This window comes from Calonectris borealis, chromosome 6 (genome assembly GCF_964195595.1).
Source record: "Calonectris borealis chromosome 6, bCalBor7.hap1.2, whole genome shotgun sequence".
NCBI classification, from domain to species: domain Eukaryota; kingdom Metazoa; phylum Chordata; class Aves; order Procellariiformes; family Procellariidae; genus Calonectris; species Calonectris borealis.
This window is the reverse complement of record NC_134317.1, coordinates 17,225,683-17,248,117: the sequence shown is the minus strand read 5'-3', so window position 1 is coordinate 17,248,117 and position 22,435 is coordinate 17,225,683. Positions and strand designations below refer to the sequence as shown.

Below are 22,435 nucleotides of genomic sequence, written 5' to 3'. Positions count from 1 at the left end.
GCCCAGCCCTCTCTCCTGCTCACTGTCCAGCTGCCTTAACCCTTGCTGTTTGGGGGTGCCAGGGGCACACCCTGGCACCGGGCAAAGCCTCACTGCGTTTTTAGCCCTTGCCCTGGGGCAGAGGGGCAGGAGAGGAGAGCTGGGCACCCTGCACACACAAAGGCTCCTTCCCATACCAGGGCCGGCAAGCGTGGCTCCCTGGCGCGCATCCAGCCATCTCCCTGCTGCGCTCACCTTTGGAGCTGATGGGAAGGTGTGTGCACCAGCTCCCCGCTCTGTGAAGGTCTCCAGCCCGCCAGCTGCCCAGGCAGCGGATGGGGGTCCATGCCCCACCAGCACAGGGTACAGCGTGCAGGATCAGGCCCTGCTAACACAATCCCCCCCTTCCTCCCCAAACTCGGAGCCCTGACCTCTCCCTCCCAGACTCCCTGCAGCCCAGGCTGCTGTGCAACCCGATTGCAATCACTTTTCTCCTTTTTTTTTTTTTTCGCTTAAACCGTGAAGATCTGAACTTCCCCCACCCCACCCCCCCCCCCCGCCATCCTCGGCTTCCCCTTCCCCCTCCTCCTCCCCTTGTCTCTCCTCATAATATTATCCTTGATCACTGCCCCGGGTTTGAAGCCCAGAAGTCAGAAGCTGTGCACCCCACCCCCACCGGCTGGAGTGTGCACTGATAGGGCCCTCGCTGCTGGCACCTAGTCAAGCTGAGGTGTCATTGGGATCTCAAATTGCAGCTAGGGGCTGGCAGGCAGCCAGAGGCAGTCTATTTAAAAGACAGCCTGTTCTGCAGTATTCAGTCTCTTTAGAAACTTCTCCAGGGGAAAAGTGTTGGGAGATCTACAAAGTGGATTTTTTTTTTCCCTCAATTTTCTTTTTTTTCCTCCCCCTTCCCCCTGTTTTTTACCGCTCCTCTGCAGCCTTTGCAACAAAACACTCCAACTTTGCAGAAAACTTTTCTTTTTTTCTTCTTTTTTTCTTTTTGCCTTTTTTTGGCTTTTTTTTTCCGCTTTTTTTGCCTTTGCAAATCTTGGAAGAGGAAAGCGGGAGGGTTGAACAGAGCCGATCGAAACACAACTTTGCTTCATACCAAGCTTCCCAGCAGCTCGCTGCGTCGGGAGAGACTTTTTCTCCTCCTGCAGAAGAAGAGAGAGGGAAGGGGAGCTTTGCATCCCCTCTTCCTTCTCCTGCGTTTTTTTTTTTCCTCCCCTCTTGACTGCTTTGATGCATTAATAGCAGGACACTGGTTTTGAAGGAACTTTGCTCCCTTCCCAACCTGCCTCCTCCCAGCCCTTTGGGAAGAGTGTGTGCGTGTGCGTGAGTGTGTGAAATCGCCGTCCCACCTCCCCAAACCCCCCTGCTCCCCCACGCCTCCCCCTGCAACCTGTAGGCTGTGCAACCCCTGCAGGCTTCTCTCCCTTTTCCCCCTTCTTCCCTCCCCCTCTCTTTTTGCGCTCCCGTGGATCGCGGTGTGAATCCCCCCTTTCGAGGCGAGACAAAGCTGAAAGAAGGAGAAAAAGGAAAAAAAAAAAAAAAGACAAAAAGCAAACCTAGACGCCCCCTCTCTCCCAACGCCAAAAGAAAAGCAGGAGAGTCTCGCACCCCGAGAATAAACCCCGGAGTGGGGCGCCTGCAAGAGGGGCTGCGCTTCCCGACCCCTTTTCTTTTTGAAATTTTTTAATTTTTTTTTCCTTGTTTTTGCCCCCGAAGGGGCAAGCGGAAAGCAAGCGCCGCCCGCCCCCCGCCCCCCGCCGGCGGCAGCCCCCCGCGCCCCGTCCCGCAGCATCCCCGCCGCGATGCTGCTGCGGCTCCTGGTGCTGCTGGGCGCCTGCCCCGGGCTGTCGCGGTGCCTGGGCTCCTTCGTGCAGTGCGAGCCCTGCGACGGCAAGGCGCTGTCGCTCTGCCCGCCGCCGCCGCTGGGCTGCGAGCTGGTGAAGGAGCCGGGCTGCGGCTGCTGCCTCACCTGCGCCCTGCCCGCCGGCCAGCCCTGCGGCGTCTACACCGAGCGCTGCGCCCGCGGGCTCCGCTGCCTCCCGCGCCAGGGCGAGGAGAAGCCGCTGCACGCCCTGCTCCACGGCACCGCCGTCTGCCTCAGCGAGAAGAGCTACCGCGAGCAAGCCAAGGCCGGTGAGTGACCCCCGCTTCTCCCACCCTCATCTTTCCCGGGTGCCTTTCCGCCTTGCCGGCTCCTTTTCCAGCTTTCCGCCTGCTTTTTCCACCCCACCACCATCTCCCGGCTGCTTTTTCCCTCTTTCCGGGTGCTCTTCCATGCCCCTCCGCTCGCTTTTCCGTCTTTCCGGCTCACTTTCCATCTTTCCGCTTGCTTTTCTACTCCCTCCCACTGGCTGCTCTTCCCTGCCCCCCCGGCTGCTTTCCCACCCTTCCGGCTGCTTTTCCATCTTCCCAGGTGCTCTTCCCTGCCTCCGCTTGCCTTCCCGGCTACTTTTCCGTCTTTCCGCCTGCTTTTCCATCCTCACCTTCCCCAGCTGCTCTTCCATCCCCCCTCCCCCACCGTGTGCTTTTCTGCCTTCCCGGCTGCTCTTCCATTCCCCTCCACCACCACCAGCTGCTTCTCCATCTTTCTGGCTACTTTTCCATCTTTCTGCCTGATTTTTCTCCCACACGCACACATGTACACACGCCGGCTGCTTTTCTATCTTTCCAGCTATTTCCTCATTCCTTCCCCTCCCCACCCCCTCCACCGGCAGCTTTTCTAAGCCCCCGGTTGCTTTCCCACTGCTTCTCCACCACCACCACTTCTGCTGCTCTGCCATCCCCCTGTTGCTTTTCCACCTTTCCAGTTGCTTTTCCATCTTTCTGGCTGCTCTTCATCCCCCCCCAGCTGCTTTTCCATCTTTGCAGGTACTCTTCCATTCCCTTAGCTGTTCTTCCATGTCCCCGGCCCCTTATTCCCATCCTTCTTTCCATCCATGCCCTGGTCGAACCTCCTGTTGCATCATCTCACAGCCTTCCCCACCCCCCCTTCCATCATCAGCTCTGGGTTGTCCCATCCTCAATGGAAACCTTTTCTTCCCCCACCTTCCAGGTGCACCCTCTTCGTCACAGCTGCATCCCAGTCCTTCCCCAGTTGCATCCTTTACATCTTTCCTGCATCCCTGTCTTCACCCTCTCCCTGACCCCTTTCTCTTGCCATATCATCCCCCTTGCTCTGGGGCCCGAGCTGGCCTCTGCGGCTTGAGATACAGGGGAGGGCAGGGCACCTCCTTGCAACCATCTGCCTGATCCCCAAAGTCCTCAGCCCCCCCAGGTTTGTTGCTCAGCCTCCGGCTTTCTCCTTGTGATCATTGCAGCCTGCTCTTCCTGGCTGCCCGCTGCTGGACATCTTTGTTGGGCAACGGGTTTTAGCCCAGGGAGGTGCAGGTGCATTGGGGACAGGGAATCTGTGAAAGCAAAAAATAATGATGGTGTTGCTAATAATCAGAAAGAATAGGTTACAAGCAAGGCTGGTGTGGTAGCAGCAGTGCAAAGCCAAGCTTCTGAAATGTTTGCACCTTGCACGTGACAAAAGCACGAAAGAAAGCGCTCCTTCACTTTGGCAGGCGTTAAACTCCCATTTCTGGATCCTGTAGCTTGTGCAAGGACACTTTCCCTATATTCTTCCAAATACATCTGTATTTCTGCCACGGCGCGAAGGGGAGGCAGGGAGGATGTCTGCATGTCCAGAGGACAGGGAACCACTTGGCAAAAAAACCCGAGAAACAAGCCCCCGCTTTTTTTTGGTCCATGAAAAAGTCATTTTTGCTTGTTAGCAAGCTTCTGCTTATACCCGCGCAATGGGAATCCGTTTCTCCTTTCTAGCACCTAATAAATCTTGATGCTTTTATTATTTTTCCCCTTTGCTTCTTGCAGGCAGTGGTTGTGCTGCTATGCTCCATCTTTCAGAGCAAAACCAAATTCTGTGTGTATAACTTCCCCCCTCCCGCAAATGACAACAAATGTCCAAATTCCCTTAAAATCAGCCAGAAACAGCAAAGCTGAGCTTGGTTTTCTGAAGGGGAGCTGGAAGGGCGAGGGCTGGGAAGGGACCTGCGCAGGGAGCGGAGGGTGAAGCCAGGAGCCGCGTTCCTGCCGTGGAGCCCAGGAAGCCGGGCAAAAACCCGCTGGCAGCGGAGCTATGCGAAGTATCCCGGAGCACGTCATCCCCGGTGTTTATTTACTCTGCGCGTGTGTGTGCGCGGCTGGGGGCAGGCGGTGTGGTCGGGAAGGCAAAGCTATGCAGCCGAAACCCGGCGGCGGCAGGGAGAGTGGGGCCGAGGGTGCCCCGTGCAGATCGAAGGCACCCGAAAAAGCTTTGGCGCTTGGCTCCCAGCTGAATCTCCTTTCATTCCACCTGCCTCGCTCTTCCCAAGGAAACTGGTCCTTTGGCAGGTGCTTTGCGTGAAAACTTTGGCCGGTCACCTCGTAATACCGCTGCTTTGGGTTTTCTTGGGATGGGGAGTTGAATGAACAAGGAGAGGACAGGAAGGAGGTTGCAGGTCTGTTGCAAAACCAACCCCCTGGCACTACCTGCACTTCCAGTTTGGACTCCCGAGCGCCGCAGGGGGCTCTTTTCGACGGGTTTTGCTCGCAGCCGGGAGATGAGCCTGGATCGGAAAGGCTGCTGCAGGAAGCCGCGGGAGACTGGCAGGCTCCTCTTGAGATTTGCGCGATTGCAAAAAAGAAATAAAAAATAAATCAGGAATTCCTGAGGACGGGAGAGGGAAAAAACTCTCTTGGCATTCAACTGGTAGCGTGTGAGAACAAAGTATATTTTCATAGGCGTGTTTCTAAGCAACGGGAAAAGGAAAGAAATGAAGTTTGACTTGAACTTTCTGGCCTCTGCCAGTTTGGCCAGCATTGCAGGGACCGTGCACTGGGGAAGCTGGCCTGGCCCTCTGATCTATCAATGACCAAAATTGGCCCTGAGCTGCGAACCGCTGAGAAAGAATCAGCACTCTGCAAAATAAACTTATGTGACAGCGGCGAGGACTAGATCAAACCGCATTTCTATCTATTTCTGCTCTTGCGCTGGCCAAGTTTAAAATCGCAGATGCTTTCCTCCTTATAGTCGAGGTGGAGACGCAACAAGCAGAATCGCAAGAGCCTGGGAGGCCGGGCTTGGCTCTCCTGTAGACCAGATGTCTCGCCTGGGGACAAGATGCTCTGCGTACCGTGCCTCAGTTTCCTCATCTGTAAGCTGGGCACAGCGGTACTGAGAAACGCTGGAGGTGCTGGGCGGGATGTGCTCCTGGTTTGCTGAGAGGTCGGAAATGAAAGCAAGTGTGGGATTAGGAGCTTTGGTAAGGCTCGTTTTAAGTAGACGGATGTGTAGGTACTGGCGGGACGGTCCCCGCAGTCCTTCCTGGCACAACAGTCAGACACTGTCCTTTACCAAAAGCCAAACATCACGGCTGTAATTGACTGTTCCTGGTAAAAAACCATGAATGAGCTTCATTTATGGCATAGGCTGCAGGATTCGGATTTTCTCTGTTTTGTTTAGGTTTCCTTTGAAATACACCACGTCTTTCCATTTTTCTCCCCTGTGCTCCCGCCAGGCTTCCTCCTGCTGAGACAGCAAGGTCAGGCCGAGCGCCGGGGAGCGGAGGGCACAGATTGGAGCCTGCTGCCCTAAAAAGGCTCGTGGAAAAACAAAGGTTGTCAAATATTTCCTTCGCCTCTCTCATTCCTGCTCTCTTTCTAGAAAGCGAGCAAGACTTGGCAAGTTTCCTCATGAAACCGTGAGCCAACGACAACCAGGAGGGGAAAGGGGGGGGTGGAGAATTAGCCCTAAGAAAATCGTCTTTGCTGCGTCAGCTGGAAGTAGGCAGAGGAGAAGTGCTGCCGAGCCCAAGTTTCCTGCGGCTCGTGTTCGGTGCAGTCCTTTATCCCTCCCCAGCACATTCCCCCCACCCCATTTCTCCTCCCCGTTCGGGGATGCGGGGCTTCAGGGGCGAGCGATGGGGACGCGGCGGGGCAGGTGGGCAGCCCCGCGCCGAGGTCCAGGGCGAGGGTGAGGGTTAGGGCAGGGGTCGTGGGAGCAGGGCGCTTGGACCGCGCCGGCTTGCGGACATGTGTCGCTCGGGGAGGGACCCGGCTGGTGCCGAGCGGCAGGTCCTTTGTGCGAAGCAGCTCCCAAGCTGTCAAGGCAAAAGCTAGTAGCAACAGGCCTGCAAAGCCTCGGATCCGAAACAGGAAAATCTCCATTTTTCTTTTGATCTGAAGTTTCAACAACAATAACAATATATTAAAAAAAAAGCAAAGAGAGTGAAATCCATCGTGTGCCAGCAAGAGAGCTGGGTTTTTGCGGGGTGTGTGTACGGGGGAGGGAGGGATGGGGTGGTTCAAACAGGAAAGGAGGGGCCTTGGCTGGAAAGATTTTTCGGCAACTTGGTTTCTAAGGAAGGAGCGAGAATATTAAGTAGTTGATACAAATGAAATTCCTGCCGGGTGCCAGCAGAGTTCACCGGAGAAAAGACGTGGCTCTGTGCGTGCGTGCGTGCATGAGCGATAGAGCTGGTCCCGGGCTCCCGTGCAGCGCTGTCAGCCTGGACCCGCTCCAGGTGAAGGAAGGGAGCCCCTCCAGAGCCCGTACCGCTGCGGGGGAGAACAGGGGCTGGCCTCACACGGGAGCCTCTGCAAACCTGAGGGATGCTGGAGGGAGGCTGTGTGCCTCCCCGTGTTGGTATTTAAGCACCAGCATCCCGTGCCCAGATGACCATCGCGGCTTTGGCACGTTTGGCGTGAGCACGGTCGTGTGCGGCTGGAAGCGTTTGCGTGACTGCGGGGTGAGGTGTCCCGTCAGGCTCGGAGGAGAGGGGTAGGAAAGCTCGGGTACGTTTTGTGCCAGCTTCGGGACAGCCCCTGGTTTCTTTTGGTCACGTAGTTTGGCACACGTGCGTCAGGGCAGCCGGAGAGGAAGGAGAGGAGGAGAAGCAGCGAGCGGGTGCTGCCTCGCTCGGAGCGCGGTGCTCTGCTTCCTCCTAACGTCCGCTGGAAGCGTTACCCACGCTGGATCCAAAGGCGTCGCGGATGTAGGAGCAGCTGCGGGAGCTGTTGTAGCGGTGGCGGTTCCCAGCGCTCTTCACCCAAACTGGAAAGCCTGGGAGCAGTCTGGGAAGGGGGGCAGGAACCTCAACCCCTCCGGGGCTCGCCCTCCCCTGCTCAGCGGGGCGAGCTGCTAGGAACAGCTGCAGCTCGGTTCACCTGTGCTAAGTCACAGGGGAGATAAAAGGGCCCAGGGCACAGCAAATCCTGCCTATTTTTTTACCGAGCACTTAGTAGTGCAAATTCAAGGTCGGACATAAATAAAAGCAGAATTTCGCTGGAACACACCTGCCCCTCGATGTGGGCTGCAGAGCAGCAGGATTAATATGCACAAGGAAGATATGCATGTGAGCATACGCACACATGTACCCGTGTTCACACGCCCACGCACGCCTGCACAAACATTTAATGTGTGCAAACACACACACGGAGCATTTTTGTCTCTGGGAGCAGAATGGTTTCCAGGCTGCACACACAAACCTCTCTTAGGTGCAGTGGTTCTGCTTATGACTGGCACATCGGTATTTTGCTGTCAAGATCAGATGTTGGCGTACAGACTGGCCTGCCCTATCCTCCCACTGAGGGTTGAGAAATGAGGTGCAGCAGGTGAGCATATCAAACAAGGGGCGGCAAGGAAGGAGATGGAGGCAAGATATTCCTCCCAGCCAGCTGTGTGGATCCGAACTCACCCCCCGTGTTTGGAGGTGGGATGTATTTTCTGAATGGACTAAGTCTACATTAGTTAAATACCCCGAGAGATATCCCAGTGAAGGTGCAGATAGGTTGTGGCTTGCAGAGGGCAGCCGATCCTGCCCGGTGGCAGTGGTTGAGGAGACGGTGCCTCGGGCACTGAGTGCGCCGGGACCCTGCAAACTTCTCTTTGCCCAGGCAGCAACAGCTGGCCTTTGGGAAAGTGGGAAAGAACTGAATTGGGAAAAGATGGCAAATTTGCTGAAATATGGCAAGCTGAGGGCAGGAGAAACAACTTCCAGCCTTGAGGAGGAGGAAGCAGCAGGACTTGAAGACATGGTGCATGCAGAGGTCAAAGATGATCCGAAGAGTTTGGCCTGGGTGAACTCGCTGGCAGCCAGCACAATAACCACCTAGTCATTTGTAAGGAGATTTTTTTTACAGGTAAGAAGATAGATATTATCTGTTTATCCTCAGGACAGGTGTAGCCAAAAGCACAAGGAGGCTCTGCTGGCGAGGAGGAGAGGGATCCCTGGCCCACATGCTGTGATCCTCCATGACCTGGACCCCCCAGGCCCACTTAGCAAGAGCCTCCATGCCAGCTCTCCCTGGGGCGATGTGCAGGGCTGCCCGTGGGTCACAGAGTGGGGTGGCAGCTGTGCCAGCACGCCTGGACCCCGGGGCTGCCCATTTGAGATCACTGGGCATGGGTCATGCCTGATGCCCCTGCCCATCTGGGAAGGGTCACGTCGCATCTGGTGATGAAGGAGTGAAATCCCCCACCCTCTCACCACTCAACCCCCATGAGACACGCTCTATTCCTTCAGCCGCATAGCCAAGGCAACTTTCAGCAAGATTTGTTTTTGAGGTGGCTCTTTGATGCTAGTGATCTGAGGGGACCTCTTAGTGTATGTCAATCCATGGCTCGCAGTTAATCCCAGCGGAAACCAGCGTAATGTGTTTGCGAAAATTGGGGACTCTCGGGGGTTTGATGTGGACAAATTTGCTCTCAAGAAAGCCATTTCTCAGCATGTTTTGGTGGATCTCCTGTCTGTTTATGATGTTTCCAGGACAAGTGTGCTAACTGCCCATCAGTCCATGTCTTTTAACCATCAGCTTCTGGCTGGGAGACCACACCTGCCTTAAGCTACACCTGCAGGAAGGTCCAAGCCTCCCCAGCTGCAGAGAGACTCTGGTCAACAGGCTAAACCTTGAAAAGGCATCTTAAATTTATGCCTGTGAAGTCAGTGGGCACTTCTTGTGTGTGTTTGCATGAAGCCTTGCTCTCCCTATTGCTCTCATGCTCCAGATCCCTCTGATATTCCCATAATTTTTCCCTGTGCCTCCACCCTTTTGGTACTGCCTCTTTCACGCAGAATGTGGAAATGAGGTGTCAATACCCCCCACAGCACACTGGCACATCATTCCCTATTAGCCTGGCAGGGCTTGATCCTGCAAGACGCTGAGCACCTTTTCAGTAGGCCCAGAGCATCATAGGCTTTCAGGCACCTAATCCCCTTCATGGGAGCCAGCTAACTCAGTCCTCGAAGGACTGTGAGGCTGAAGCCAAAGATGCTGTTGGCTTCAGTAGGATTGGAAAGCTCTTAGCAGCTGCCTGCCTCGAGGGCTGTTATTGCAGTTTGGTTTGTTTGCTTGTTGGATGGACACAGCTGGCTCACTGATGGAGACAATTGTTATGTTGATGGAGATAACTGGTCTGGTTGCTATTTAAGGGCAAGAAGGTAATCTTGACAGATACCTGAGGAAATGATCCCCTAGCTAAACAAGAGAGGGAAGGTATCTTAAAGGTAACTTTGGGGGCAAAGTTAGCCAATAGTCATAATTATTTTTGTAGAAAACCAGTAGAAATGTTTTCTTTTTCCAAACTCAGATGGGATTCATCTTTGGAAGACAATTAAATCAACAGACCCATTTATTATTCATGCTTAAGAAATCAGATGTTATGTGTTGGACTAATGATGAAAATCTAGTAATTAAATAAGCCAGTGAACAACTATGGAACCTGGCTTTCACTTTTTAATTTAAAGGACATGCTGGAAAATGAAAAAAAGTTTTATGAGGGAGGAACTGCATGTCTTATAGCTGTCCAGCAGTCAATTATGGTGCTGCCACAGCCACATGTATGTCTTAATACATCTTAATAACGTCTAAACACAAAGTGACATACAGTCACTTTGCTTTCACTTGTGACTCCTGCTTTCCTGAAGAAATAGCAGAAATGGGTGAAATTTTACCGCATCATTTAATAACCATTTCAGTGTTCAGTTATTTGGTTTTGTAATAGCAAGGCAGATTGAGGTTGCAGGAAAAACAGCGAAGTGCAACAGGGATTTTATCATTCCAGAAAGGCTCCGGACTTGTGGCAAAGGGTGACCAGTTGTCTTTCTTGGAGTTTCAGACCCCAAAATGGAGGTCTGCACCCTTTGCTCCATCAAGGGACCTGTGATTTTTTTTTAACATTGAAAAGCATCTTTGCATCGTGTTGGACCAAAGGGAATTGGTTAGGGTATTCAATGGTACAGTGCAGGAAGGGAAATGGCTAGAGAGGCAAGAGTCATCCGTTAGGATCAAGCTTGAGCAAGTTTCTGCTTATTAGTATTGTCAGAGTGTGAACATCAAAGTTCTGGTACTTTTTTGTGGTACTGCTTTAAGTGGTACTACTTAGGAGGTCGGAGAGATTAAATAATGGCCAGGCCTACTCAAGGCGAAGGCTTTCTGAGAGAAGGAGCCATTAAGAAAGTAGAAGGGAATCCTGAGGGCAGAGGTGGAAATCTCATCACTTGGAGCTCGTAAAAGTCAGGTCGGACGGTACATGTGACGATGTGTCATCTGGTGCTGACACAGAGATGAGCAATGGATGATCTCACAGATCTTTTCCATCTGGTTTAAGGCAGAGCTGTGAAAGTCAGTCTGAAGACCTAGAAATTAATCCAGGCTAGGCTGGAGGTTGCAATCACAGCTGCACGCCTGAAATACTTGTGGTGTTGGACCAGTTCTCATCCGGCACCTGACACAGGTGCATCTCCAGACTCCACCTGATCTGCCTTCACCTCTCTCTGGGGCGGGCAAAGGGTTTGACTTTCTTGGCTCTCCCAGTTACTGGCTGCTGTTGACACTGACAGAGACCCTCAATAACATAAGTGAGGATGGATCCTGCAATGGAGACCACCAGCCTCCAGTGGGAGCAGCCTCTCCCAGATTCAGTTCCAGTAGGCCAGTTGTTAAAAGCTTCTGCTCAGTATGAAACTAAATCAGATTCAAAATCCTGACTAAAAGGCAAAAGCCACCTTTACCCATAAGCACGCCAGAGAGCTTAGCATAAACTGTAGTGACTACATCTCTGGTAGGACATCCTCTTCTCAGCATCATCTCCTTTAATATAGAGGTTTCCTCTTAATTGCACATTGTTCTCAGGGTAAAATGCTACAATATCCACTGTGATATCCCAGCTTTTGATGGCCGCCAGCAACACTCTTGGTTGGGTTACGGTTCTCTTTCTAAGGCCTTCTTAGCACCTGGCTCTACTATGATTTGTCACGTTTAGGTTTCAGTGATCAAAATAGTATCAGCGTCCTGGCAGCATCCTGCTTTCAAGTCCAGGTTCCTTGACATCTCGTGTATATTGCCACCCACCTTCAGCTGAGTTTTGGAGATAGGCCCCACACAGTCCAAGGGGGCAAGGCTACCTACTCTTCCTCCCTAGTGATGTTTCCTCCACCACTGCTGTTGAGCTACCTCCATCCAAAACAGTCCTCCTTGTTCCCTTCTTTCTCATACAATAATGATAGTTGCTGGATGCTATTAGGCTTCTCTTCCAACCCATCATACCTCCTTCATTCCTAAAGACATAGTGAGATTTTTTTTCAAGTGATCCCTTCCCACCTGGTGGCCAGATGAGCAGTTCACACCCTTTTGTTTTCATTCAGAAGACCTGAAAATCTGTTTGTTTTCTAGGAAGGGTTTTCCTGTCTTTTTGCCACAGATGATAAACCCCACTGAGAAACTGCTGGTAAACAAACGATGCTTGTCAGGGGCTACTTTAGATTTTCCTCACCTTTACTGTCAATTAGGCTGAGACTGTCACGCAGTCTTCTTCCCTGAGTTTTCCTTCTTTGCGCTTTTCTGCTCTTAGTTCCTTGGCAGCCTGGTGGGGTTTTTGCCGCCTTTATTACAACCCATGGAATCTGCCGCTAGGGTGGCTTTGTTGGAAAAGATGCAAGACTAAGAAAGACTGAATGATTTCATCCTTTCCAGGAAAGAAAAATATGTCTTGGTCAGTATGATATTGAAAGATGATTTATTTAGATTTCTCTGGGTCATTCTTCAATTCAGCTCTCAGCTTCTGCAGTTTCAGCATATGGAATGGGGAACATCTGTAGTCTCCAGATGATGTGAAGGAAATATGTTTTATCTTCCTATCGTCAATGCATCAGCAACAGGAGCTTCTTGATGTAAATCTAATCCTGAAATACTTCCTTCCCCTCCACTTGCCAGCTCAGTTCCCTGGAAGATAACTTTGTTCAGGAAATGTCAGGCTGATACAAGCAGCTATCTAGAAACAGAGTGCCTGCAATTTTGCAAGATAGCGCACGTTGGCATCATTTAATTGTAATGGATGGATGTTTGTTCATCATCTTACCGGAGGGAGAAACTCTGGAAAGTTTCCCAACTCTTTTACCGGTTAGACATTTTGGGTTCCCTCTTGCACTGAAATGGTTGTTGCTGGGATCCCCAGCAGGCCACACTGCCTGTCCACCACAGGCCCAGACCTTCACCTGAACTTGGTGTGTCCTGTACATGCATTGCTAGCTCCCAAGCCTCTGCTGAGAACTGATCATAGCCAGATTTAGGAGCTCTCTGGAGAGAAAGACAACAGTGAGCCCCAGTCCTTGCCTGTACATCCCAGGTCAGAATGAGCCCAGCCCTCCAGCTGATGCCCAAACTTGGTTGTGCCAGCACAGCATAGGTGCTTGGAGCCTGCTGAACTAACAGCTAGCAACACGTAGGGAAGGAGCTTACATCATGGAGCTCCCCGTCTCTAAACCTGCTTTTCTTCTTGCTCTAGAGAGTTGCTCCCAGGGAGTTTTATTTTGTGGCTGCAGCAAGGAAGGGCAGCTCAAGGAAGTATCATTTGGCACACAGCAATGCAGATCCTTCCTTATGGTTCAAGTTCCCATAGCCATACCTCTCCCACCTCCGCAGCACTTGCTGGCACTGCGGAGAAGTGGTGCTGACCCAGAGATCCGTTCCTACAGATAGGCCCTGCGCTTCCAGAGCAGACCAAAACATGAGCTGGTTCCCTTGAGAGCTCCTTTCCCACATGCTGAGCTGCATTTCTCCCCCATCCAGCTCTGTATGAGGACACCGAGGTCATCAGGACGATGATCTCCCTTTCCCATGAATCCTATGTGAACCTGGGGGCAGCCCAAGCACCTGATATTCACGCTCTGCAGGTGAGCCCTGGCTGATGCAGCAGAATCTGCATCCGCAGGTTTCTGCTGAGGAGACAAAAATCTCCTGAGAAAGAGCTGGTCTTCCAGGCTAGTTCAGCAGAGCCCAACAATAACTTTAAAAAAAAAAAGGCCACACTATAGCACATCCCTCTGCCATCCATCCCTGCTCTCTGAGGCTCTTCAGGTATTCCTGAGCTGTTCCCAAGCATCCTGCTGGGTCTTGGCTTACTAAAATGGAGATAAATCTTAACTTAGGGTTGAGTCCTTCCGGCCCTCTGGCTGCTTTTCCATCTCTTCTCTGAGCTTGGTCCCACTGATCCGTATCCTTCTGTTTAAAGGTGTCTCTGTGGGACAAGAGAGTGGGGTCCCAGCAACTTTCACCATGCTGTCACAGGGATTTAAGGTACTGGGATACCTCAGAACTCTCTTCCAAAAGCTGGTGTGGCTTTTGGGCCATGGACTATTTGGACTCTGATCATATATCTTTGGTAGGGGACTGGGCATGGTGGGGCAGAGTGGGTGTTTTTGTCGGTGCTCCACGATGCTTTGACTGCTAAAGACTTCCTTCCACACTGCAAAGGTGATTTGCTGCCTATGGCAGTCGTTGAGGTACCTAATTCCCAGTGAAGGAAATAGGATCTGGGTTTTCTTACCACTGCTCCTGTGCCTGTAAAACAGTTTGGCACTGCCACCCATGAGAGCTGCACCACAGGCTGCAAGGGGACCAGTACTGAAGAGGTGGTGGGATTTATCTTTCTTAATTTCAGACCTTTGGAGGCCTAAGTGAGACCATTGGAGTTACAGGAGGAGAGACTGGAGTCTCCAAAGATATGTCGTTCCACCCTAAAATCGGCGCCTAAGCCAAATGATGGGGCTGGTCACAATTTGGAGGGTGCAGCATCTCTGCAATGACTTAGCCATGGAGTTGAGCCATCCAGCAAAGCCCCAACACCTCTGTGTTAGCGGACGGGCGTTATTTGACACAGATCTGTCGTAAATGCCTGTTGCGCGTTGCTGGGGCTTGGGGGAGGTGGGGTGGCAGTCGAAGCAGGGCAGCTGTTTTTGTGTCCTTCTCGGTGTATGGTGTCTCCTTCCAGTCTCTCATTGCCTGCGAGCATCACCAGCATGCTCCCTCGCCAGTCCCCACCAGACCGGCCGCACCGGCCTGCCGTTGAGACCCCACCAAAGCACAAAAGTTCGTCGAAAGTCCAAGGCACATTGCAGCTGGCTCTCTGGCAGCCAACGCCCTGGGCTAAGGACCGGCCGGAGGGACCGGCCGGAGCCTGCATCCCCGGCCCTGGCTGCTCCTCCTCTGGTGGGTGCCAGACGGCCTCGGGCTGGGCGGCCGCCTGAGATCACCGCCTGACTTCACCGGGGCGGTGGTCCAGAGCAGTGACCCCAGCCCCGGGCATCATGCCTGAGCCGGCTCCACTGCCCGCCCCTGCGGGGCTGAGACGAGGGGCTGGGGGTTGTTCACCGCCACGCTGGGGGCTTCTGCCTGCGACGGGAACATGAACGAGCTGTTCTTCGTTAGGGCGGTGAAAGCTCCCTTCTGTCTCGGCTGATCCCGGTGGCCTCCAGGGAGCTCAGGAATGCTTTTGCTCACTTGTGCTCTCCAGCTGCCAAAGGGCGCGAGATGAGATGACCCTCCTCGCCCTGCATCCCTTCCCTGCCTGCATTTTGGGAATGCAAACACAGCGGCTGTCCCTCTGTGCTGACCAGGAGGGAGGGATTTTTATTTTCCCGTCATGGTCACAGGTGCAAGTCCAGGCTGGGGAGGAACTTGCCTGCCCATCCCAGGAGGTTTCGGCGTAGGTCAGTCCCCTCCTCTGGAGTGGGGACAAGTGGGGAGGGCCGCTGGGGGAAAGGCCTGATGGAGGTTTTTACCAGCCAGGGACCTGAGCACAGATTTCCTGCATAAGACCCAATCTGAAGAAAAATAGGTACACCTCTAACGTGATTTGCAAGCGCAAAAGCTGTTTTCTGGGACAACACCGACGTTCCTCCTCTCCCAGCCACAGGGAACCCAGGGAAGCTGTTTTGCATTGCCCAGCAAGAACCAGTACCATAAAGGATGGGGAAGGAAGGAGAAATGGGAGGATCCCGTCCGTCCGGCAGGTACAGGGAAGAAGACAAACATTGATTTCAGCAATCATTGCCTCTGCCTGTGTGCATGTGTAAAGTCCAGCAGGAAAATGTAAGAAGCTGGCATGGGGCTGGGCAGATAATGGAGCCGCCGTAGATAGGAGTCTGCAGCTGGTTGTGCCGGGTGCTGTTGTTTATGGGTGAAGCTCGGAGGGAGTGTCCGGATCTGGGTCTGATTAGCACTTCGGGGTCCTGATTGATGGGAACTGCAGAAAAATCTCTCCTTCTCTCCCGCAGCCTCTCACGTAAATTTTTTCCCTTCTCTGTTGCCAGTGTCGGCTGCCTAGGTGACTGATCCCAAAATGTTATCCCTCCCCCCAAAAAGAAAGCCAAGGTGTCAGAGATCACCCAGCTAGGTTTGGAAAATGCCACGTTGTTATAAGCAGTAATGGGACAGAAACTGTGGTCCTCCAAAGACAGCTGCCACCAAGGCCCAAAATCACAAGGACCCTGTTGGAAAAGCAGCGTGGGGTGTCACTCATGAAGCCCTGTGGCTAAGGATATTCCCTTCATGGGAATACTGGGAGGTAGCTTTTCATCCTGGGGGTAAATACTCCCCCGGTGGAGAGCAGAGACATTGTGCGCTGTTGCACCGCGCTGTACAGTGGGAGAGACTTGCTGCTCTCTAAGCAGCGATGTTTTAGCCCTGGGTAATGTAAGCCCTAATTTCCATCTTGCAATAAGCACCTCTGAACAGAGATGGACAGGTTTGGGGGACAAAGGAAGGACTGGGCAACTTCTCAAGGTCTCCATCAGTAACATTTGTTGTCGTTCCTATGCTAGAGGTTTAACTGAGATCCCCGTTAAGTCTTTCTCCAACTCCTTCCTGCTGAAGCGGTGTATTATGCTAGTGCTCATGCCGTAAATAATAATAATCACGATAATAATCAAGAGGGCTGTTTAGCAAGGTTGTCCTATGGTTGTGCTTGTCCTTCTTAGGTGCATGTGGCTTTTTTGGGGGGGTTTGAACAGGACAGCAAGTCCTCTAGCAGCGGGCTGTGGATGTAACGAGCACGGATCATTAGCAGCAGCGGTCAATAGATACTTTTCCTACCTTCCTGCCAGAAACCGATGAAAATGTGTTACGAAAATTCAAGCCTCCTAGCCATTTGGAACAAGCTTCCTGCTCCTCTCCCCAGCAAGCAGGGAGGCGGTGTTCCCACACGCCCCGCACCCACATGTGTACACACACACACACCCTGTGGGGACCTCACACGTGTCCAAAACGTCTGGAGCACAGAAGCACCCAGGCTGGGTTTTGGCCCAGGTGCAGGAGGGTGCACGGGCTGCTCGGGGTGATGTCTGTCAAGGACAGCAGGCAGCCGGACAGGAGCAATTTGCAGCTTCCCACAAACTGTGCCTGGTATTCTGTTACTCTGTGTCCCTTCTGTAGGGGCAGGGTGAAAGGGTTGGAAACGGCTCCTGCTATGGAGCTCCCTCTGGCCAGCCTGGAGCGGGGAGAGGGCACTAAGCCCTCAGCCCCGGGCAGAGGACAGCCCGTGCTCTGCTGTGGGTATTTTCTGCCTCCCAGGGCTCATGGGAGCCTGCATGAATTAGGACATCAACAGCACAGTCCTTCTGGCCTGACTTGTGTCAGGAGCATCTTCAGATGCTCGCCCCTTTTTCCTAGGTCCTCCATGGGCACCGCAGCATCAGACCAGACACGAAGCCGTGGGGTGGCTCTGAGTTAAGTTCAGTCTCTTGCCTTGGCTGTAGAGTCAACACTCCCTTGAGGTGGCTACAGCCCAGGTCTCACCTCCAGGCTAGCCAGGCATCCTCAGCTTGGCCAGCAATGTCATTCTTCTGTGTGGCCAGCGAGCCTGGGACCTCGCTGAGAGGTGACCTCCTCCTGAGGAGTGGGGAGAAGGGATGGAGATGTGAGAGCCACCTACCCCCTGCTTCCCACTGTCCCCTGGCTGGGGACACGGTGAGTAGGGCCTTCCTGCCTACGCCTGGTGCCCATAGCTGAAACAGGGAGATGTACCATGCTCTGCCTCTGCAAGCAGCCGCCTGCCTGCAACGCAGTTGCCGGGTTGGCAAGGCAGATGGGAGTAGGCGGGAAGGGGCTGTGCAGCGGGCCAGATCCTGACAACGAGGGAGGAGGAACTCCAGCTCCTTCCTGAGTCTCAGACAGGCACATTAGGGCTCATTCAGGGAAATTGGGTGTTGCTCCTGCCAGCGTCTCCTCGGGAGCAGAGGTGCAGCGGTGCCAGCGCTGCCTGCCATGAGCCAGCCCCGGGGTGGCAGATGGAGGTTAACGAATGAGCCGGTGGGTGAGGATGGCGGCGGGTGCAGGGGCTCTGGAGATGCTGACGTGGGTGTCTGGTGCCGGCTGCAGCGGGCGGCTGCAGGTGGATGTGGACGAGCCGGCCAGGAGGCGAAGCGGCAGGACTGCGTCGGTGCTGCCTGCCCTGGCTCTGCCTTTCCCTCTTGCGTTGGCACCGGGAAGGTCCCTCACCAGCTGCCCAGAGCTTGTCAGGAGTTTGTGAGTCAGAGACCTCTGCCCTTCAGTTTGTCAAAATCATCTTGTTAGTATCAAACTAGGGAACTAGTCGAGTGCATGAGCAGGGACTGCTTCAACCTTACTGCTGAAGGAGATGAGGCTATAAAAAACATCAGAGGGTGGAGGAAAGGGATCCCTCCAAGGCATCTGTGGGGTTCTTACTGAGAAACAAAGACCCAAACTAGACACCACTGCTGAGCAGCAGACGCAGGAGTCCCACCACAGCCATCCCTTGTCGTATCGCTACTTGAGCAGGGACCCGCGCATGCTAGGGAGGGCAAAGGGGGTCAGTCCCAGGTGCTTTTTCGGCCCTGCAGGAAGCACTGGCCTCGGGCTGGGAGCTGGGCAGCTTTCAGTGCACACCAGCCCTCGGCTCCTTCTGAGAGCACTGGGCTCCTGTGGCTCCCATCTCCCCTTGCCGAAAGGGCTCTATGTTAGTCCCCAGCTCCCAGCCCGCTCTGGCAGCTTGCAGGAAGCAGAGAAATAAGGTGTTTGGAGAGGCTGAAGCTGCTGACCATATGAGCAGGCTGAGCTGCTGCAAACAGCCATTGCACCGCGAGTCCCGGGGACTGGACACCCCGTGCTGTTTTTCTGACTGAATCCTCGCTGCCTTGTCCCATTTGTTTGTTATTTTAGGTTTGCCCAGGTAGCTGCGCCTCTCGTATTTGTTATTGCAGAGGTAATGAGCTGTGCCCCTCTTGTGTTATTGTAGGGTTGCCTGCGCCGGTGTGAATCCTCCCCTCCCCTTAATTACCGTAGGGCAGCCCAGGGAAATGCCCTGGCTCTGCCGTGTCCGGCCCTGGCAGTCGGTGCCAGAGGGGATTCCTGGGACAGATCACAGCGTGTTTCATTGCCGTGGAAGGGCTTAGTCACTGCGGATGTCTCCAGTCTCCTTTCAGACCTCAGATTGCTGCAACATCTTTGTGGCACTTCTACTGCACCTTATACAGTGTCATTTCCTGGGGGACAAGATCATTCCCAATTTAATCAATTCACTCCCTATCCCTTGTCTGTCATCCCCTTATAATAGAGGAGCCCCAACCTGTGGGGGCCTTTGAGTCCTGCAGCAAGAAAAAAACCCCAAACATATGAGCATCATGGGGCAAAATGGCAAGAGAATCCCATCCTGGGGATACGTGAGAGTCCTGGGGGTGGTGCATGGGGCTATTTACATTGCTGTGGGCAGTTAGGAGGGTGCTGAGTCTGGGATGCTGACCCAGCTCGGCTCCTGTGGAAAGAGAAAAAAAAAAGAGACTGGTTTAATAAATAAGTGGCCGTGGAAAACTTTCCAGTTTTGCTGGGAGAGGGCAGGTCCGCCTTGGCAAGGAGGGAGGGGAGACTGGCAGCCGTGGCAGGCTTGGGGGTCCAGCGACCAGCCTGTCCCTGAGGCCACCTCCGAGGCCACCCCGCTGGGGGGGATGTGACAGGCCGGTGCTGCCATCTGCCGCTGAGCAGCGCCTCTGTCCCCCCTCGCCGGGCGTCCCCCGGGCACCCCGGGCAGCCCGGTGGGGCAGAGCCACCCTGCTCCCCCCGGGGTGCATCTGCCAGTCTGCAGGGAGACTCCTGTTTGCCTTGTTGGGGGGGTTTATCCGCTTTTATTTTCATCCTAAGCCTTTTTCTTTTGTCCCAACAGTGAGGTTGCAAGGAGGGGCAAAATCGGTGCCCTGCTATCTTCACCATGGGGTTGCAGGAGGGGATGAGCTGGGTTCACTGGCATCGAAGTCACAGGAGATGCCGTGCAGGGAGGAATTTCAGCCGCTCTGATGCTTTTCCTCCTGCCGCAGTGGGTTCCCCCGTGCCTGCCCGCTGGCCCCAGCACAACCCTGGTGTCAGCGCAGGGCTGCTGGGAACCAGGGACTGGGAGACTGGCAGCCTCAGGAGCCTTAAACTCTATTCAAATTTAGTCCAGAAATAACCTTTTTTCACGCCGGTGGCTGTACTAAATGTCACAAGTCATCTAAGTTTAGACTGTCACCAGCTCTCTCCTATATATAACCACGCAGGGCTCCTGACTGCATCCTGCTGGCACGGGTCACGCTGGGGCGATCCGGGGGGTGTATAGGAAGGCGACCGCTGTGGGCAGAGCCTAAGCGCGCTCCTCCCTTGCCTTCGGTACTATCGGTGGCAGCTCCGGTCAGGCAGCACCGCTCGGCAGCTGCTCAGTGGGTGCCAGCGGACGGGGCTGGTTCGGTCCCGTGAGCGTGGGGCTGCAGACTGAGGACCCTGGAGATCCCAGCATTTGTCAGCCGCATCTTTGGCATCGCTGCTGTCTGCCCCACCACGTGGTGGCTTTGCTGTGGGATTGACCTTGACTTTGGAGCATCCCTGGCTTTTGCTCTTGCATCTGCAAGGCGGGGTGGGGTGTGAATTTGTCACTTAATCCTCTCACCATGACTAAATAGGGGCTTCTCTGCCACGTTTTGTGTGTCATCTGGTCCTTTCTGGGTTTGGGATAACCCTCCCACCAGTCCTTCTCCACTGACACTGCAAACAAAGGTGGCCTTATATGTAGGAGCCCATCCTGACGCCCTACTCCTCCATGCCTTCAGACACCTTCCTGTCCTGAGCTCGGGGGTCACATGAAAGCCACGCCAAGTCCCACACAGTGGGATAAAGCCAGGGCTGTAGGCAGCAGCTGGGAAGGGGATTTCTTTGGTCATTTGTTCCCATCCTGCCTGGTGCAAAGATGTCCTCTGGGATCGGACAGGAGGCTCTCTGTGCAAAAGCAAGCCCCAGTCAGCTCATGGAGACCTGATGGTTTGGTACCCCTTCCCTTCCAGAACGGGAGTCCCGAGAGCATGAGGAGCCGACCACGTCAGAGATGACAGAGGAGACCTACCCACCCAAGGCCTACCGGCCCAAGCACGGGCGCCTCTCCGAGCTCAAGGCTGAGGCCCTGAAGAAGGACCGCCGGAAGAAGCTGACCCTGGCCAAGTTCGTGGGCATGGCGGAGAACACAGCTCACCCCCGCGTCGTCATCCCCGAGCTCCGGCAAGAGTTTGAGCTGGTGGGTGCCTTCGCCTTCCCTCTGCGGGGTTCCTGCGGGCAGGGGGCTGCGGGAGGGCTTTGCCCCCCTGGGGAGCAGGTGCCGGTGGAGGGGACAGGGGACCTGGGGGCATTTGCAGCTGGAGGTTTGCTGCAGCGTGCTCCCCTTCTCACGCTCCATCTCTCCCTGCTCGCAGGGCCCCTGCCGCAGGCACATGGAGGCATCCCTGCAGGAGCTCAAGAGCAGCCAGCGGATGGTCCCCCGCGCCGTCCACCTCCCCAACTGCGACCGAAAAGGCTTTTACAAGAGGAAGCAGGTAAGAAAGAGCCCCACGGAGGGATGCTTCCCACCCAGGGAGGGTCTGCTGCCCTGGGAGGAAAGGGTGGAGGTTTTTCCTCTGCTGGGCTGGTGGGGAGGTTGCTGTGAGCATCTCCAGGCACGGCTGGTGGCGGGTGGCCTTGCTGATGGCTCCGAGTGCCGTCCGGCCTGAGGCGAGCACCCTGAAGGAGCTGGTGTGGGAGGAGGAAAAGTCAGCGAGCCCCGGGCTGGGGTAGCAGCGGGGAGGGAGATGTGCTGAAAGCAGAGGGCAGGAGCTAGGTCCTACCCAGGGGATCGCATCGCTGGGGTGAAAGGGGCAAAGCACAGGGCTGATCCTGATCCCCAGCGCGAGGGAGCCACGCGGCGTCTGGTGGCCAGCTCCCCATCTCTGCCCTTGGGTGTCTCCCCAGTGCAAGCCCTCCCGGGGCCGGAAGCGTGGGTTGTGTTGGTGCGTGGACAAATATGGCATGAAGCTGCCGGGGACTGACTACCTGAGCGGAGACCTGCAGTGCCACGCGTTCGACAGCAGCAACGTGGAGTGAAGTCGCATCCCCTCCCTCCGCCCCATCACTACCTACCCAGGCTCCCTTCCACCCTCCCCTCCGCACCTCCCCGCGCCCCGGGACTCCGATTCCTTTCATCTCATGTAAGAAGAAAAAAAGAAAGGAAAAGAAAAAAGAGAAAGGAAGGAAAAGAAAAAAGAGAAAGGAAGGAAAAGGAAAAAAGAGAAAGAGAAAGAAAGAAGAGAAGAAAGGAAAAGCAAAAAGAGAAAAAGAAGGAAAGGAAAGGAAAAGAAAAAAAGAAAAGAGAAAAAAGAAAAGAAAAGAAAAAAGAAAAGAAAAGAAAAGAAAAGAAAAGAAAAGAAAAGAAAAGAAAAGAAAAGAAAAGAAAAGAAAAGAAAAGAAAAGAAAAGAAAAGAAAAAAAAGAAAGAAAAGAAAAAGAAAAGAAAAAAGAGAAAAGAAAAGAAAAGAAAAGAGAAAAACAAACCCTGAAGAAACTGAGGACTCGGAATCTACAGCAGCCTCTTGACAACAAGGACTCAGCAAGGAAAGGACAGAGCCAGAGACAAACCAGCCGCGGCTGCTCCGCCGTCCCGTGCCTCTCCCCAACGCCACCCGCACACCCTGCCGCGAGCAGAGGCCACCCTGATGTAGGAAGCTCTCCGAGTTGGTGATTTTCCAGTACGGGTTTCGGGCGGGTTAATTTTTTTTTTTTTTTTCTGGGTTAGCCAGTCATTTTCTAAAGGGTCTTAAGAGAAAACCTTGCGGCCACCAGCG

General features: G+C 54.0%; 1 protein-coding gene across 1 annotated transcript; it reads left to right on the top strand.

Moving 5' to 3' along the window:
• The first annotated feature begins 795 nt into the window (after positions 1 to 795).
• Positions 796 to 22,212, top strand: IGFBP5 (insulin like growth factor binding protein 5). The gene is made up of 4 exons (XM_075152946.1): positions 796 to 2,124; positions 20,634 to 20,860; positions 21,036 to 21,155; positions 21,568 to 22,212. Exons 1-4 carry the CDS (start codon positions 1,794 to 1,796, stop codon positions 21,697 to 21,699), a joined length of 810 nt encoding a protein of 269 aa, XP_075009047.1. The 5' UTR covers positions 796 to 1,793; the 3' UTR covers positions 21,700 to 22,212.
• The last annotated feature ends 223 nt before the right edge of the window (positions 22,213 to 22,435 follow it).

Coding starts and splice junctions, on each gene's coding strand:
- IGFBP5 (XM_075152946.1), top strand. CDS start 1,794: ATGCTGCTGCGGCTCCTGGTGCTGCTGGGCGCCTGCCCCGGGCTGTCG. Junction 2,125..20,633: donor CCGCGAGCAAGCCAAGGCCG/GTGAGTGACCCC, acceptor CTTCCCTTCCAG/AACGGGAGTCCCGAGAGCAT. Junction 21,156..21,567: donor GCTTTTACAAGAGGAAGCAG/GTAAGAAAGAGC, acceptor GTGTCTCCCCAG/TGCAAGCCCTCCCGGGGCCG.